Genomic DNA, 16,955 nt, shown 5'->3' on the forward strand with positions numbered 1-16,955 from the left:
CATGTTTCAGTCAGCGCTTTGAAATATTTGTCTTCACTTATATCTGGAATCTAATATACGGCACAAATGAACCTATCTACAGAAAAGAAAAAAACTCACAGATGTGGAGAGCAGACTTGTGGTTGCCAAATGGGAGGGGAAGGGAGTGGGAGGGACTGGGAGTTTGGGGTTAGTAGAGGCAAACTATTGCATTTGGAGTGGATAAGCAGTGAGATTCTCCTATATAGCCCAAGGAACTATAGCTGATAAAAAAGAATGTATATATCTATATGTATAATTGGGTCACTTTGCTGTACAGCAGAAATTGACAGAACATTGTAAATCAACTATAATAATTTTTTAAGTGGGCAATAAAAATAGTTTGTATTTCTCTGAATGTTTGGTACCATTACGTTAATTGTGGCTCAACTACTTGATTTCAGGCTGAAACGCATCAAACATTTATGCATGGGCCTGAGTCTCCAGAAGTTTCATCACTGTTTGACAGAATAATTGAAGCAAGGGGGAAAGGATTGAGTGGTTCATATTTTCATTTATATTTCTTCACCCACGACTAAATAAAATATTCCAGAGAACATCTTGCTCCAGAGAGCAAAAGTCAGGAACTTCTTCTACCCCATCACCATATGACAGCAAACAGGAGAGTGGAATTAAAATAGATGGCAAGTTGGAGAGTAGAATGAAAATATCTAGCATGTCTGTTCAAGAATCCAAAGGTTCTTTGCACTCCTTACCAGAGCATCGCTGTGATAGAGAAGTTTGCACATATGGCGGCAGCTGATTTTCATACGTAAGGAATCTTACAGGGTCTTATAACCGTTAAAGGTCTTTGTGACTTTGGAAAAGCCTGTAGAAATGCGAAATCCAGCTCTTCTGATTTCTTTGGGTCCTTCTCTTCAGCATTGACTTGTCTTTGGCCATCAGACAAGCCTCTTCTGTAGTGCTTAATAATGACGAATCTTTTAGAAGAGATTGGCTGCAAAGATCCTTGAGCAGAGGTGGAGAATCTTTCTATGTCAAGGCCACGGACTCACTGAAAAGATTAGCCAGTCCCACTTAAGAAAGAGCAATCTAATTTAGGTAACTTGCGAGGGAATGTGAAATCACTAAATAAATATACTCCCAGCTCCTAGCATGGCCCATTGATGGAGATGAGGGAGGGGACATAGGGAAGAAATAGGAGGAGTTAGAAAAAGGAAAGCGAGAGAAACACACACATAGAGGGAGACGCATGCCCATGGACGTGGAGGAGAGTATCGGAGGGGAGGTTTGTGAGTTTTGAGGTGAGAATTCCTGAGCTGAGGTGCTTGTCACATGCTGTTGCTCCCTTGCACTGGTTTCTGTGCTAATGAGCTGCTTGAGCATTGCTCAGGGCTCCTTCTATCGCAGTGTGCCAAGGAGAAAAAAAAATTATTCTTTGGACGATAGTAACATTAACCCAAGTGATGACATTCTGAGAGAAGAGATCAAATTAAGCCAAGGGCTAGAGGTGTGCCTGTTCCCTCGAAGAGAATGCACCTAATGTGAATTGAATCCTCACTCCGTAGCACGTGTTCTTTATAGGTTATCTCACTGACTCCTTGGCCAGTCCAGCAACAGGCACTGCTAGGCCCACTCTGCAGATGATGAAACAGTCATTCAGTGATTCGCCAGGTCATGTAACTAGTCGTGGAGAAGCACACACCATCCGCATCCTGAGTCCTGCTCTTTCTGTTTCACCAGCTGCATCCCAGTCTCTTTCTAGAACTTAGAGGAACTTCAGAGAATCTGTCCAAGTTTGCAAATTGGTTGAAATTGCTCCAGACTGCAGACTGATAATAATTTGCTTTATCGAGTAGAGATGTGTCACTGGGCCCTGTGCCAGCCAACCGGGCCTCTTATCCATTTAAAGTAGAGCAGCATCCAGTTGGTTGCAGGGAGGATGGTATCTCCCCTTCCCCGACAGATGGTTTTCTATTTGGCTTTTGAAATTCCTGCAGGAGGGAAGTTCTCAGGTCTCCTAGGAGCTTATCGCAGTCACTTTCAGAGTCAGACTTAGGATCCTTGATATAATCCTTCCCCCCTCTCTTTGAGGGCGGCATGCCCTAGAGGGCCCGGCATTTGAGCTGGCTTAAGGATGGTGCTGCCATTTTTCCTGTGATCCACAGACACTGTGAGTTTGCGAGGCATGCCATGAGAAGGAGTCAGCTGACTTCCACCATGGACCGTGTCTAGCTGGCAGTTCTTGTTAATAAAACTTTATTGAAACACATCAGTGCTTGTGTGTTTATGTGCTTGCTGTCAATTGGGGTGCTCTTCTGCTTAGCTGGCCAAGTTTAGGAGTCGGGACAGAGACTGCAAACCTGCAAAGCCTGAAGTATTTACGATTGGCCCTTTACAGGACAAATGTGTGACCCCTGCTATAGATCACAAGTCACCTGGAGAATTCTTAAAGAGAACAGGGAACATGGCTGTAGCATCATGGAAGTGTACCATGAGGGCGTACGCTGAGGTCCTGCCTCTGATGTTCTCCACGGCCCCTAGTTGTGTTTGGGGGGATTGAAAAGGAGAGGTCTTTTGGTTAAAAGCTGACAGGCCTCCTCAGAATACGGACTGGAAATTCCCTGTCGAATGCTTGTGCATCAAAATGTAGACTTGTGCTTCTCTGTTCTGACTATGGTTCTTGTCCAGGCAAGTCTGGAAATTGTGACTCCTTGAAACCATGCCGACAGCCAAGTATTCTAGCTGATGTTTTGTGATTTTTTTTCCCCCTTTGTTTAAAAATAAACTTTGTAGAATCTTTTTTTTCCCCCTCATAGCTCTCTAAATATTCTGTTTTGAAACATTTAATTACCCAGGTTATTTATATGGAAAGGTCTGATAATGTTTCTATGGGAGTCTGTTATTTATTTCTTTTGCTAAATTTTATCTTATATTAGGGGGAGGGCTGAGGTTGGTTACTATGGCAACATTCTCAAAACTGCAACAATCCTATTATGGATGCAGAAACTCTAGTCATTCTGGTGGGAGGGCAGCATGGGTAGTGGGTGGTAGTCTTTTTATTTTTATTTTATTTTTTTTAAAGAAAATCTCTCCCACTTCCAACCCTTTTGCATTCATTTATTTTAAGCTCTGCAGTGTAAAAGTACTGGGGTGAGAAACGAAAAGGAAAGTGGGTTCCCGTCTCTCTCCATTAAATTTCTGCCATGTCTCTCTGCTCCATTTTAGGGGTACCCTACTTTCTATCTGATCTTTTATTATGTGTTCATTTATTCACCAGACTTATATAGAGGCCTGCTCTGTGTTAGAGGTGAATAAGATGGAATCCCTGGTCTCATTTCATCTTTCAAATGACAGATTCCTTGAAGTCACTGAGGACTTGAATTCAGTTAAACAAATGCTTGTAAGCACTTGCTCTGTACCAAGCATTTTGCTGGCAAACAAAAAGGAGGCTTTTGTCAAAGAACATTGTTTTGCTTGGTTGGAGCACAGGGAAGGGCAAGTGGTTAAGCTCTGAGATGTGTAAAATAAAATTAGATGAACGCTAACACAGAGGCCTGCAACCCACTTAACTCTCCAGCCTGGACAGCTTTGGAAAAGGTTTGGCAAGGAGGGTCGCAGGTGGGCCGACTTGAAGACAGGTCATTTCTGTTTAAGGCATCCCAAGCAACTCTGAACCAGCAAGAACAGAGATCCAGTGTTGAGGAAGCCCTCAGCTTTGTGCATGAGAGCTTGAAAAACACGCAGAGAAGTAAGTGGTGGTCCAACAGTCCAAAAACGTAGGCAGGACCCACCAAGAGAAGTTATGTCTGGGATTTGGATACTGGAAACCATTGACATGTTCAGGCAGGGGGGTGACTTGAGCGTTCTGGTTTAAGATCTTTCTCTTGGCGGGGAGTGGGGTGGGTAGATTGCGAAGGGGAAGGAGCAGATTGGGTTGGGATGGATGTGGGGATGTGTAAAAGATGACAGGGTTCATCTCGGGACACAGTGAGTGGAGGATGAACATCCCCGCGCTGCACTACCTGGGAGGCAGTTGGAAATACGGGCCCAGGAGTGAAGGGATGGGAGCCAGAAATCTGGGTACCATCAGAGAAAGCCGAGGGGGAGCGACCTCATGTGATAGAATCATGAAACAGCTCAGTTTTCTCCTTCCATTCATTCTCTAAACCTGGGTGGTGGGGCATGTCCTTCCCTGGCTCTTAGGTAATTAAAAAAAAAATGGAGTTCCTGTTGTGGCTCAGTGGTTAATGAACCCAACTAGGAACCATGAGGTTGTGGGTTCGATCCCTGGCCTTGCTCAGTGGGTTAAGGATCCGGCGTTGCCACGAGCTGTGGTGTGGGTCGCAGATGCGTCTTGGATGCTGCGTTGCTGTGGCTGTGACATAGGCCGGGGGCTACAGCTCCGATTCGGCCCTTAGCCTGGGAACCTCCATATGCCACGGTGCAGCCCTCAAAAGACAAAACAGCAACAACAACAACAAAACCACCTTTCAGTTGTAAAATACCATCCTAACTCAGGAACTCAAACTTCCAGAGGTAGGGAATAATGGAAACTCTAGACTTGGAGTCCTGTCATGGCTCAATGGTAATGAACCCCGCTAGTATCCATGAGGATGCCGGTTTGATCCCTGGTCTTGCTCAGTGGGTTAAGGATCTGGTGTTGCCGCGAGCTGTGGTGTAGGTTGCAGATGCTGCTCAGATCTGGTGTTGCTGTGGCTGTGGTGTAGGTCAGCAGCTGCAGCTCCTATTAGACCCCTAGCCTGGAACCTCCATATGCTGCAGGTGCAGCCCTAAAAAGCAAAACAACAACAACAAAACCCCCAAACCTCTATACTTGATTTAGAAGGGAGGCTTCATCCCTCCCCAGCCTGTGCCTGCTGCAGTCAAGGAGAGGACAAGTGGCCGGCCGCCCCTGGCTTCTCCCCACTGCTCTTTCATCCCTCTTCCTATTTGCTGGCCTCCATTGCAGACCCACTGAAGGCTTCTCTCGCTCTATTTGAAATATAGTTGACTTACAATATTGTTTTAGTTTCTGGTGTACAGCAAAGTGATTCATATATTTTTCATATTTTTTCCATTATGGTTTAGTTTCTCTTTTTGTTTTGTTTGTTTTGTTTTGCTTGTTCCTGTCACATTACAGTGCTCCCAGGCCAGGGATTGAAACCACACAACAGCAGTGACAATACCAGATCCCCAACCCACTGAGCCACTGGAGAACTCCTCATTATGGTTTATTGCAGGATGTTGACTCTAGTTCCCTGTACTATTTAGTAGGACCTGATTGTTTATCTTTTCAACATGTAATAGTTTGCATCTGCTAACCCCAGCCTCCCAATTCATCCTCCCCCCGCATCCTTCCCCTTTGGTAATTTTAGTTTGTTTTCTATGTCTGTGAGTCTATTACTGTTTCATAAATACATTTATTTGTGTCATAATTAAGATTCTACATATAAGTAATATATAGTATTTCTCTCTCTGATTTACTTCACTTAGTTTGATAATCTCTAGGTTCATCTATGTTGCTGCATATGGCATTATTTCATTCTTTTTTATGGCTGCATAGCATTCCATTGTGTGTGTGTGTGTGTGTGTGTGTGTGTGTGTGTGTGTGTGTGTGTGTGTGGAATGGACATCTTTATCCATTCATCTATTGATGGACATTTAGGTTGCTTCCATGTCTTGGCTGTTGTGAATAGTGCTGCTATGAACACTGGGGTGCATGTGTCTTTTCAAGTTAGACTTTTCTCCAAATATATGCCCAGGAGTGCGATTGCTGGATCATATGGCAAGTCTATTTTTAGTTTTTTAAGGAATTTCCATACTGTTTTCCATAGTGGCTCCATGGCAGATTCTCTAAAGCTGAAGTTGGGTTGGGAGAGAGGAGAGGAAGGAAACAGTTAAGTCCCCACATGACTAGTAATTCCTTGTTTTTCTAGTGTCAGTGCTCTCTGAGTCTAGCAGATGTTGATGGCGACTTCTCTTTGGAGTCTTCTGTGGAACCTTTGCAGTCTCCCCTCTCCTCTCATTGCTGAGGATCTCCTAGTTGCATTTCCCAGAGACAGGGAAATGCAATGCTTGCCCGGCTCCTGGTAACATGTCCAGCTAATCTCAGCTGTGGGCTCTGGGGGAGTGTCTAAGCCAGCCCGGACACGGCTGCCCCTAGCACATGGTCCACACTGTGCTCGTGGGGATACTGCAGCCTCCTGTGCGTCCACAGACTATGGGAGGGCAGCCACCTCTCCTAGACCCACCATCAAACCAGCCAGCAAGCCCCTCTCTATTCCTAGATTTCAGGTGTGAATCAGACACAAATCTCCATGTCTCCCGAACTGCATGAACAGAACTGTTTGCATGATGACAGATGTTTGTCTGCCTCCTAAAGCTCCTGTCTCTTGACATAAGATGAAGAGGCGAGCACGACTCGCCACCCGCCTTGGTTGGAGGGATGTGTGCACTGTCGGCATATCAACAATCACCTTGAAAAATCCCTCCCCAAAAGTCCATTTCTTGATCCCTTACTACCCCTGATGTGGTAAAGGAATTAGGAGTTTTAAAAATAGTTTATAGCCGCTTTCTTTGGTAACTTTTGCAAGTGGTCTAGCTCCTCTTTTAAATGTCATTATCTGTTGTTAATTGATACTTTAGAAAGAATGTTTATTGGAACATCTTATTACATGTAGCAAGTATGGAGGACTTTTATGGAAACCGGTGATGTGGGAATACAGTTGTGTACATGGAATCTGGAATCTGTGAATTTTCCCTCTCTGTCTTACCTCTTGCAGTGGTTCCCGTATCAGTCACCAGTCACTTCCTGTTGAGCAGACAGACTCATTTCATCTTGTCTGACTTCCCTGCTACTTTCTTAATTCAGGTCTTCATCATCTCTCCCTGGAATGATGGCAGTAATTCGAGGAAGCAACACAGAACCCCCATCTAACCATCACTTAATTTTGACAGTTATCAACATAATACTTCAGCCAGCTTTCCAGTCCCTGCTTGATGATGATAATAATGATGATGATGCTCCTGATGATTGTACAGGCTTTTTTTAAAAAAGGGAAAGTTTACAAACACTGAAGTGTGTGCATATTACATAGACAGTTTGGATATGTGAATTTACACCCCATCCTTCATGGTTTGAAAGTCACACCCCTAAGAAGGCACAGAACATTTCTGTCTTCCCAGAAATTCCCTATTCCCTTTCTAGTCGAGCTCTTTGGCTCTCAGAGGCAACCACTGCCCTGAGTTTTGTTTTTATTTTATTATTTTATTTTATGTCTTTTTGCCATTTCTAGGGCCGCACTCGCGGCATATGGAGGTTCCCAGGCCAGGGGTCTAGTTGGAGCTGTAGCCACCGGCCTATGCCACAGCCACAGCCACAGCAACACAGGATCCAAGCCGCCTCTGCCACCTACACTATAGCTCACGGCAATGCTGGATCCTTAACCCACTGAGCAAGGCCAGGGATCGAACCTGCAACCTCATGGTTCCTAGTCGTTAACCACTGAGCCACGACGGTAAGTCCCTGTCCTGAGTTTTTAAATCTTAGTTTAGTTTTGCCTGTTCTAGAATTTCATATAAATGGAATTGTACAGTATGTATTCTTTTCTGTCCGATATCTTTCACTCAGCATAATGTGTCTGAGATTCATCCATGAAGTTGCCTATGTTAGTAGCTCATTCCTTACTATTGCTGAATATTATTATTGCCCATTATATGCATAAACCACACTTTGCTTGTGAATCTCCTGGTGATGACGGTTTTGGTTGTTTTGATATTGTCTGTTGTGAATACAGCTGCTTTAAACATTCTTGAAGTCATTTTGAGGGCATATGTTTTCATTACTCTTGGATAAAAACCTAGCAGTGGGGTTGAAGGGTAGGTAGGTTGTGTTGACTTTTATAAAACAACTGCTAGATCTTTTCCAAAAGTTCCATTTCACTCACCACTAGCAAGGCATGAACTTTCTAGTGTTCACATCCTCACTAACATTTGTATTGTCAGTGTTTAAATCTGGCTGTTTTGGTGGGTGCATAATGATTTCTCAGTGTGGTTTTATTTTGCATTTTCCTGATGACTAATGATACAAAGCATTATTTCTCATTTGACAGTCACATATTTTGTTTTGTGAAGTGTTTAGCCAACCTTTTTTTTTATACCTATTTTGTTAAAGATTTTTTTATTAGTGAGTTATAGGATTAAAAATTCTAGATATAAATCCTTCGTCACATATATATTTAGTGAATATTTTCTCCCAGTCTGGTACATACCTATTAGCTTTCCTAATGTTATTTTTGTTAAGTGGAAATTTGCATTTTTCTTTTATGGTGTGGTATTTACAGTATTGCTTTTATGGTATTTTACGGTATTGTGTTCTGTTTCCATCTGAGAAATCCTTACCCCATCCCTAGATCAGAAGATACTCTCTTATGTTTTCTTCTAAAAAGCTTTATATCTTACCTTTCACATTTTTATATATGAACCATCTTTAATTAATGTTTGTGCATAGAATGAGATGAGGTTGAGGTTCTTTTTTTTTTTTTTCCAAATGGATATCTAGTTGTTCCAGCAGAAGCTGTTGAAAAGAGTCTCCTTACTTTATTGAATTGCTTTGGTTACTTTGTCATAAACCAATTGCCTAGTGATTGTGGATCGACTCCTGGACTTTGTTCTGTTCTGTTGATCTATTTGTCTATCTTTGCGCTAATTTCAAGCTCTAGATTAAAGGTAAGTCTTGAAATCATGTACTGTAAGTTTCCATCTTTGTTCTTTTCTCAAGATTGTTTTAGTAGTCTATATCCTTTACATTTCAAATCAGATTTTACAATCAGCATGTCAGTTTTTATTTATAAAACCCTGCTGGGATTCTGATTGGGTTGCATTGAGTCGACGGGTTAATTTGCATGCATAGTTTATTGGTTAGCCAGGGATTTGGGGAGATTTTATTTGCCGATTTTAGTGTTTGCCTCCTTTGTGTCTTCCTCCCTTCTGATATTTCCCTGTAACTTTCTGGCAGTTCTGCCTTCCCTGAAATCATCTGACATCCTGGTCAAGTAAGGAGGCTTAGACTTTCTGCGGTCCCAGTGACCAGCGGATTGGGAAGCCTCTCAGGCAAAAATTTGCACACTTGCAAATTTCATCCACTGCAGTTTGCCTTTTAATGGTAACCTCTGCTCCAGTTTTTGCCTGACCTTGGTCACTTTTCAGTGCTTTTAGTAGCTAAAAAAAAAAAAAAAAAAAAAAAATTTCCCGGATTTTATCACTGTTATTTGTGGAATAGTTGTTATGATCAAGGTGCTCTGCTGTTAGTAAAAGACAAAAATCTCCTCCAACTACCAGTGATTTCCTTGCCTCCTCTTTCACCTCCTCTCATCCATCTCTCCATGGTCCCCAGAGAGCTCTTTGGACAGTGCAAACGTGAGCAAACCATTCCCTGATTTAAAAGCCCATCAGTGACTCCTCCTTGCTTTTGTTGTTCCTAATTGATTTCCCATCTTCTTTTTCTAGATTTTCCATACTGTGATCCCATGTGCTCATTGGCTTTACTGAGCCATTTGGCATTTCCAAGACACAGCCTTCCCTGGAAGATCTCCCTTTTTTGTACATATCATGGTCTCTTTCCGAAATGCCTCCTCCTCCTTTGTAGCCTGACTAACTCCTAAGATCCTTCAAAAGTCAGCTCAAAGCATCAACCTTAGGGGAAACTTCCCAAATTGTGTTACTCATGCTTTCTTATTTCCCCATTGCTCTTGCTATCTATTAGTATCATAGAGCTTATCAACTTGTATTTAATTATTTAATCACTTACTTGTTCTTTTAAGTATTGAGGCTGTGAGTTCCTTTAGAGAAGGGTCTGTGTCTTCCTTACCTTTGATTAGCCATCACCTTACATATTCTTGCTGAAGGAAAGAAAGGAGCATGGATGGACTTTAGAGTCAAATTATGGTTGCATTATAAATGCAAATTGTAAATTGTAGGTACCTGACCATCCTAAAATATTTTCCCTTAGTCCTCTTATTCATGGCCCTAGATATTTTATTGCCAATATGAAATTAACAAGATAAAGGAAGGACTATGGAAATGCCTCAATCATCCAGAGTGAAGCCTAGGGGCCTCAGAAAATATTAAGATGTGTGTGTGTGTATACATATATATATAGTGTATGTACATATATAGTGTATGTATATATATACATATATATAGTGTATGTATATATATAGTCCCACATATATATGTATATATACACATATATATAGTCCTTTATATATATATGTTATATACACACACACATATATATGTTATGTATATCTATATATACACACACACATATATATGTATATATATAGTCCTTTAAAGAGAATAAAGGACATCTATGAATCGAAAGCAGTGACAAAATAAAGAGCCCATGATGCAAAGATTTCGAGATGTGACTTAAAGTTTTGTGGACACAAAGGAAAGACTGACTATGATTTCAAAAATTAAGCATCTCTTATCACCTCACACCAGTCAGAATGGCCATCATTAATAAATCCACAAATAACAAGTGCTGGAGGGGCTGTGGAGAAAAGGGAACCCTCCTGCACTGCTGGTGGGAATGTCAACTGGTACAGCCACTATGGAGAACAGTTTGGAGATACCTTAGAAATCTATACATAGAACTTCCATATGACCCTGCAATCCCACTCTTGGGCATCTATCCGGACAAAACTCTACTTAAAAGAGACACATGCACCCGCATTTCATTGCAGCACTATTCACAATAGCCAGGACATGGAAACAACCCAAATGTCCATCGACAGATGATTGGATTCAGAAGATGTGGTATATATACACAATGGAATACTACTCAGCCATAAAAAAGAATGCCATAATACCATTTGCAGCAACATGGATGGAACTAGAGAATCTCATCCTGAGTGAAATGAGCCAGAAAGACAAAGACGAATACCATATGATATCACTGATAACTGGAATCTAATATCCAGCACAAATGAACATCTCCTCAGAAAAGAAAATCATGGACTTGGAGAAGAGACTTGTGGCTGCCTGATGGGAGGGGGAGGGAGTGGGAGAGTTCGGGAGCTTGGGCTCATCAGACACAACTTAGAATAGATTTACAAGGAGATCCTGCTGAATAGCATTGAGAACTATGTCTAGATACTCATGTTGCAACAGAACAAAGGGTGGGGAAAAAATGTAATTGTAATGTATACATGTAAGGATAACCTGACCCCCTTGCTGTACAGTGGGAAAAAAAAGAAAATTAAGCATCTCTTGAAGCTTTAAAATACTCGGCCAGCATATGGCACAGGGAACACTGATGGAAGTTTGACCATAGCTGCTGTTGTGTTGCCAGACACAGGGACCCAAAATCCTTGCACGCTTGCATGTTAACCAACGTTCTCCTTTTCTTCCGTTTTCTCTCTCTCTTTTTCTTATTCCTTTCTCTCTTTATTTCCTTCCTTCTCTCTCCCTTCCTTTCTTTCTCCCTTCTTCCTCTCTTTCTTTCTCCCTTTCTCGTTCTTCCTTCCTTCCTCCCTCCCTTTCCTTCCTTCTTTCTTTCTTCTCCATAATCAGGTAGCTATTACTTGCTTTTTACAGGGATTCTTTTTTGGTGGAATCCCAAATGAAAATCCACTTCCAATGATTGGCTTTGTCAGCTACTGTCAAAAGGATGGTGAAGCTTCTAAAATAAAGTAAATCAACCCCCCCACCCCAACCCAAAACTGTTTCCATGTAAGTCATTGTTGGTGAGCAGACAGTGCCTTTTCTACTTAAAGAAATTTTTATGTTGCCACAGTCTTCCATATTATTACCTTGCAGGCAACTAAATTCAAAAGTTTTCCCAGTTTCTCAAAGGTTTTTTTCTTGCAATTAATGATTATTTCATTATTACCCCCTTTTCTCTTCTATTTCTCCTTCTTCCCTTAGATTAATCAGTGAAGCATTACCTTACTATGTTCATTTCACTTCTGCTTCAGGCCTCCCTGCAGTCCTCCTCACGCCTCAAATGCCTCTCTTTTCTCACATGACCCTCTCCTTTTATCATTCCTTAAGATTCTTTAAGATTGATAATCTACTTCCTTTGCTAAATTCCTCTGGATTAGTTGAGTGCATGTTCGGAAGTGTCTACATGGGTATACACTCTTTTTTTGTAACATTTTATTGTAAAAATAATAAATGCATTCTTCATATAGAATAGATAATATGGTATAAAAATTGAAAGTTTCTGGAGTTCCCGTCGTGGCTCAGTGGAAACGAATCCGACTCGGAACCATGAGGTTGCGGGTTTGATCCCTGGCCTCCATTACTGGGTTAAGGATCCGGTGTGGCCGTGAGCTGTGGTGTAGGTTGCAGATGCAGCTTGGATCTGGTGTTGCTGTGGCTGTGGTGTAGGTCAGTGGCTGCAGCTGCGATTGGACCCCTAGCCTAGGAATCTCCATATGCCTTGGGTGCGGCCCTAAAAAGACAATAAATAAATAAATAAATGAAATTGAAAGTTTCTCCTTTCAGCACACCTGCTCCTGAAGCACCTCATTCCCCACCCTTAAAGGTAACCTCACTTTTGCTGCATTGGGTGTCCTTTCATAATTTTCTGAGCATCTGTGAGGGCACACACATGCTTACATATAGCAAGATGATGAAAATATTCACCCACTAACACGGAAATATAAGTAAATATATAATTCATCACTTAAAAATATGTTCTATCTCTGAATAAACCAAGTGCCTACCAAGTGATATAAGTTCAGGGGCAAATCATTCATCAAATCATTCTAATAATTTCCAAAGCACTTATTGATGTCTAGTTGTCATGGTGCAGCTGTCTCTAGCTGTCTCTAGCTAAGGGGTAGCCCTGTGTCTGGCAACAGCAACAGCAGCTATGGTCAAACTTCCATCAGTGTTCCCTGTGCCATATGCTGGCCATGTATTTTAAAGCTTCAAGAGATGCTTAATTTTTGAAATCATAGTCAGTCTTTCCTTTGTGCGTGGTTTGAAACAGAAAACATCTTATTCTGCCATTCATTTACTGCATGGATGAGTGTCAGGCCATTGAACCCAGGGTTTGGTTACAGCCAGAAGGTAGCTGGGCACACACCTCAGTGCATGGACCTGGTGAGCCAGTGTGATGCTTTGGCTCCTGGTGAAGTGCCCCCTGGAGGCTGTCTGCTGTACTGTCCCAGGCTACAGGTGCCTCTGCACCAGCTTACTTCCTAGTCCAGTCCCCCGCCTCTGAGGTCCCCACTGGACAGTGTCATTGAATGGTTTGTGGACTTAATAAGCAGAGGATGTCTCTTTCCCCATCAATATTGAAGTCTTTAAATAGTTTAACAAAGGATATGGCTGTACTGGTATGTAAAATGTTTATCAATCCCGTACATACCATTTATTGGATGTGGATATGTGTGTACACAAGCATCTAGGGAGGTTCTGTCGTGACTCAGTGGTAATGAACCCGACCAGTATCCATGAAGATGCAGGTCTGACCCCTGGCCTCGCTCAGTGGGTTAAGGATCCAGTGTTGCTGTGAGTTGTGGTGTAGGTCACAGACATGGCTCGGATCTGGCATTGCTGAGGCTGTGATGTAGGCTGGTAGCTGTAGCTCTGGTTCAACCCTTAGCCTGGGAACTTCTGTCTGCCTTGGGTGCAGCCCTAAAACGACAAAAGAAAAAGAAAAAACAAAAAGAGCATCTCTACACTCCCCACCCTCAAATCAAAGGCACAGTTGGGTAGGCAAGAAATAAGAATGGCAGAGGTACCTGGGTAGAAAGCGAGGGAGAAGAGGAAAGACGGCAGATCTAGAGAACGGTCCATATGTCTCTGCCTGGAATGAGTGTCTGTCTATCGCACTTTCTGAAAATTCCTTGAGTATTATTGTTTCCTCATTTCCTCCCAAGGATACTTGGCATTTGCTGTTTTCTGACCACAGACTACCCTGTTGGATGGTTCACCTGGTTTTCCCCACTGAGATGAGAAAAACTAATCCTTAGTGGAGCATGCATTTCCAGGAGCCAAGGAGTTCAAAAACAAAAACAAAAACAAAATCAAAAAAAAAAAAAAAACAAAACAAAACCAAACAGAAAAGAGAGGAAGATCGAAGCAAGAAGTGAGTCAGAGGACTTCTGCCTGTGCGTCTGAGTCAGCTTCGTGGTGTTAAAAAAAGCTGTGTGCGGAGACCTGCCTGGAAAAACTGCTGAATGGAAAGACTTGAGTGAGACTAGCTTATAGACTTTGATGGCAAATGAAGAATTTTCACGTCTTTTCAGAAATGGAAATGGTGAGCAGCTGCTCATAACGCTCCTGTGACATCACAGAAATCTTGACGCTCGCTCGTCCTTCTCATCCTCTTATTAGGCGCATCCCACCTCCTTTTCACCTAGGACCTTACTTAGCACAAGGCGGGTAGGAAGAGAAGAGGGGGAACGAGCCAGGTGGAGCTGCTGGTCTACCCGACAGCCATGGGCCCCCGCCAATCAGGTGATCTTTTTGGAGGAGGTGGCATTTGCTAAAGGTGACCTGAGAGCACCCGGCTGCTGTCAGCAATTCCGTCAGACATGTGGGACCGCTGGAAAGAAAAACACCCCTGGATGGGGGGAAGGTTGAGTTCCATTTTATTTTTTATTGGGTGCGGGGGAGGGAGGGGATGGTAAATATGTGTCGTGGACACATGGACAGGCGACAGGAAAGCAGGTGCAGTTTGATTATATTCATGTACATGAAGGGGGAACAGTTTAATTTTATTTACAGCGGGGGAGAGAAATCCTCCAGAGTCGAAGATTTGATGTAGTGGGAATTGCATTGAAGATTCCAGTTTCACCCATTTTGACAAACATGTAACTTTCTGAGAAAACTCTCCATTTGACTCACCGATTTCCAAGTCGGATTTTTACAAAAGCAGTTTGGAAAATCGGAGGGAAAACGATTCTTCCTTTTAAACAGTGAACGTGTTTTGAAGGTGCTTTTCTTGTTGCTCAAACTATGACCATAAATTCTTTTTGATGCAATAGTGAATCTGTTGGAGAGTTTAGATGTGGGTGAGTTGCAGTCCACATACCGGCCTCTATCAAATGCTTTGTGTGCTTCACCATTTTGTTTTCATGAAAAGTGGAAGTTGCCTTTTGTAAAGTAATAATTACTTTCTGATGTTAGGAAATTCATCTTTGTGTCTCTTAAGGGGTAGAGAAGCATGTGTTATAACTGCTCTGATTAAATGATAGCAGGAGGCACTAAGCAACTTATTCACAGATGTGTTCTTGTTACCGAATCCTATGTAAAGCAACGGTCATTTCCTGGAACTAAAATTCCGGTTGAGTATCAACGATCCTTTTTCCAGACTCTAGTAGTATGTTAAAACATTGGCCCAAATTAGTCACCCAGGAAATATTTAAAGGTACCTAGTTAAGAAAATATAAGCTTAAGTGAGTGAAGAAAGTTTGGTTAAGTCTCATGGAGGCAGTCTTGCTTACTCGTTGATAAACCTCGTAGCTATTACATGTATAATGTCTATGCGTTTTGATTGCATGGTTTTTCTCACTCTCTAGATACTTACCCGTCGTGATAGAAAGAATCTGGATTTAGAGTTACACAGTCTTGGGTTGCAGGCACTGTATTACTTCTGTGGTCCTTAGCAGGTGATAGAGCCTCTGTAAGCCTCAGTGTCCTCATCCAGGCAATGGAGATAATGCCTGCAGGTTAGTACTGGAGTGCGGATTAATTCAGATTAACTTTGTAAAAACCTCTGCTCACATGAAGCATTTGGAAAACGTCAGTTTCTCTATTTCTCTTGTTCCTTGACTGATTGTCATCATTTATTCGTTTTTCTCTCTGGGCCTCAGGTTTCTCCCTAGTTTGGGTAGAAGGCGATCTTGAAGAATTCAGTCTGGATTCTGTCAACAGAATGTTTTTGAACAGGTCTCTAACAGACACCCATTCAGCCCAGCTTCCGGAACAATCTCTTGCTTCTCAGTTCCTGTGTGCTCCCTTGGGTCCATGGAGGCCCCCTCAGGGTCCCCATTTCAGGGCTTCAGCATTTCCTAGGGGTCAGGTCACCTCTGCAGGCTGACTCTCTAAAGCAGTAATCTGTTCCTTTGGCAAAGGGCCTAATAGCATCTTCTCTGCAAGTTAATCATATTTATTCACTCCGATCAGAGTGGGGATTTTCCCAAATTGTCATGTCTTTGCAGAGTGTTTCCTACCATTATGTGCTATAAATGTGGCATCATTTTATGCTATTTGTTTTTGCTAATATAAGAGAAATCCCATTATAAATAATTCCCAGGGATTTTGCAGATTATTTCACTGGTTCAAAATAAGAGGACAGTTCCCTAGGACGGGGAGCTGCTGCCATAGACAGAGTTTGTGGATGGAAAATGGGGTTTAATGCAATTGCCCCATGGGCCCCGTCTCGCACAGAATGGCGTCTGATGAGAGAAAGCAAACCGGGGAGGGCATCTCTGCAACTGGTGATTGTCCCCAGCCTGTGACATTAACTCTGGGCATTTTACCCCCTTGTGACACTGACTTCCCCTGCCTCTCTCGCCCCCTCGTTGTCTAGTTCTGATGTGCTCTGGCCCCACTAGTTTAGGGTGGCAGACTTATGGCTTCTTCATCCTAAGCGGGGAGGAAAGCTGGTCTTTACTGATTAAAGTATGAAAACAGAAATGCCACCACTTCAATGCAAACAATCTATGTTTGTTGAATGTATGAATATAGCTACTTGGAATCGCTGCCAGCCGTGTTTCCAAATATTGGGGACCTGTTTAAGCAAAGAGACATGAATAATTTGAAACTGGCATTCTTTTTTCCCTTCTATTTTTTGCATTAGCAATAAATGTGATGAAACCTTAAAAACATTCTCATCATTAGCAGTGGTTGCCTCTGGGGAGTAGAACCAGAAACCAATCGGGACTGGGCTGTTCTTTTTAAACCATCCCTCATGTTTTCTCCTTTTAAAAAGTCAGATGTATGCATTA

The 16,955-nt window shown here is 42.4% G+C and overlaps 1 protein-coding gene across 10 annotated transcripts in view; it reads left to right on the top strand.

The window, feature by feature from the left end:
* Positions 1–16,955, top strand: part of DGKI (diacylglycerol kinase iota) — a 482,044-nt gene that overhangs the window by 57,814 nt on the left and 407,275 nt on the right. The window contains exon 1 of one of the 10 annotated variants that reach the window (XM_021079013.1): positions 13,561–14,581. The exons of the other annotated variants lie outside the window; for them this stretch is intronic. Within the exon in view, the coding sequence (XP_020934672.1) occupies positions 14,538–14,581 (44 nt within the window). The 5' untranslated portion in view covers positions 13,561–14,537. Of the gene's footprint in view, positions 1–13,560; positions 14,582–16,955 lie in introns of those variants that run through there. 10 annotated transcript variants of the gene reach the window in all.

Source organism: Sus scrofa, chromosome 18 (genome assembly GCF_000003025.6).
Source record: "Sus scrofa isolate TJ Tabasco breed Duroc chromosome 18, Sscrofa11.1, whole genome shotgun sequence".
In the NCBI taxonomy this organism is placed as follows: Eukaryota; Metazoa; Chordata; class Mammalia; order Artiodactyla; family Suidae; genus Sus; species Sus scrofa.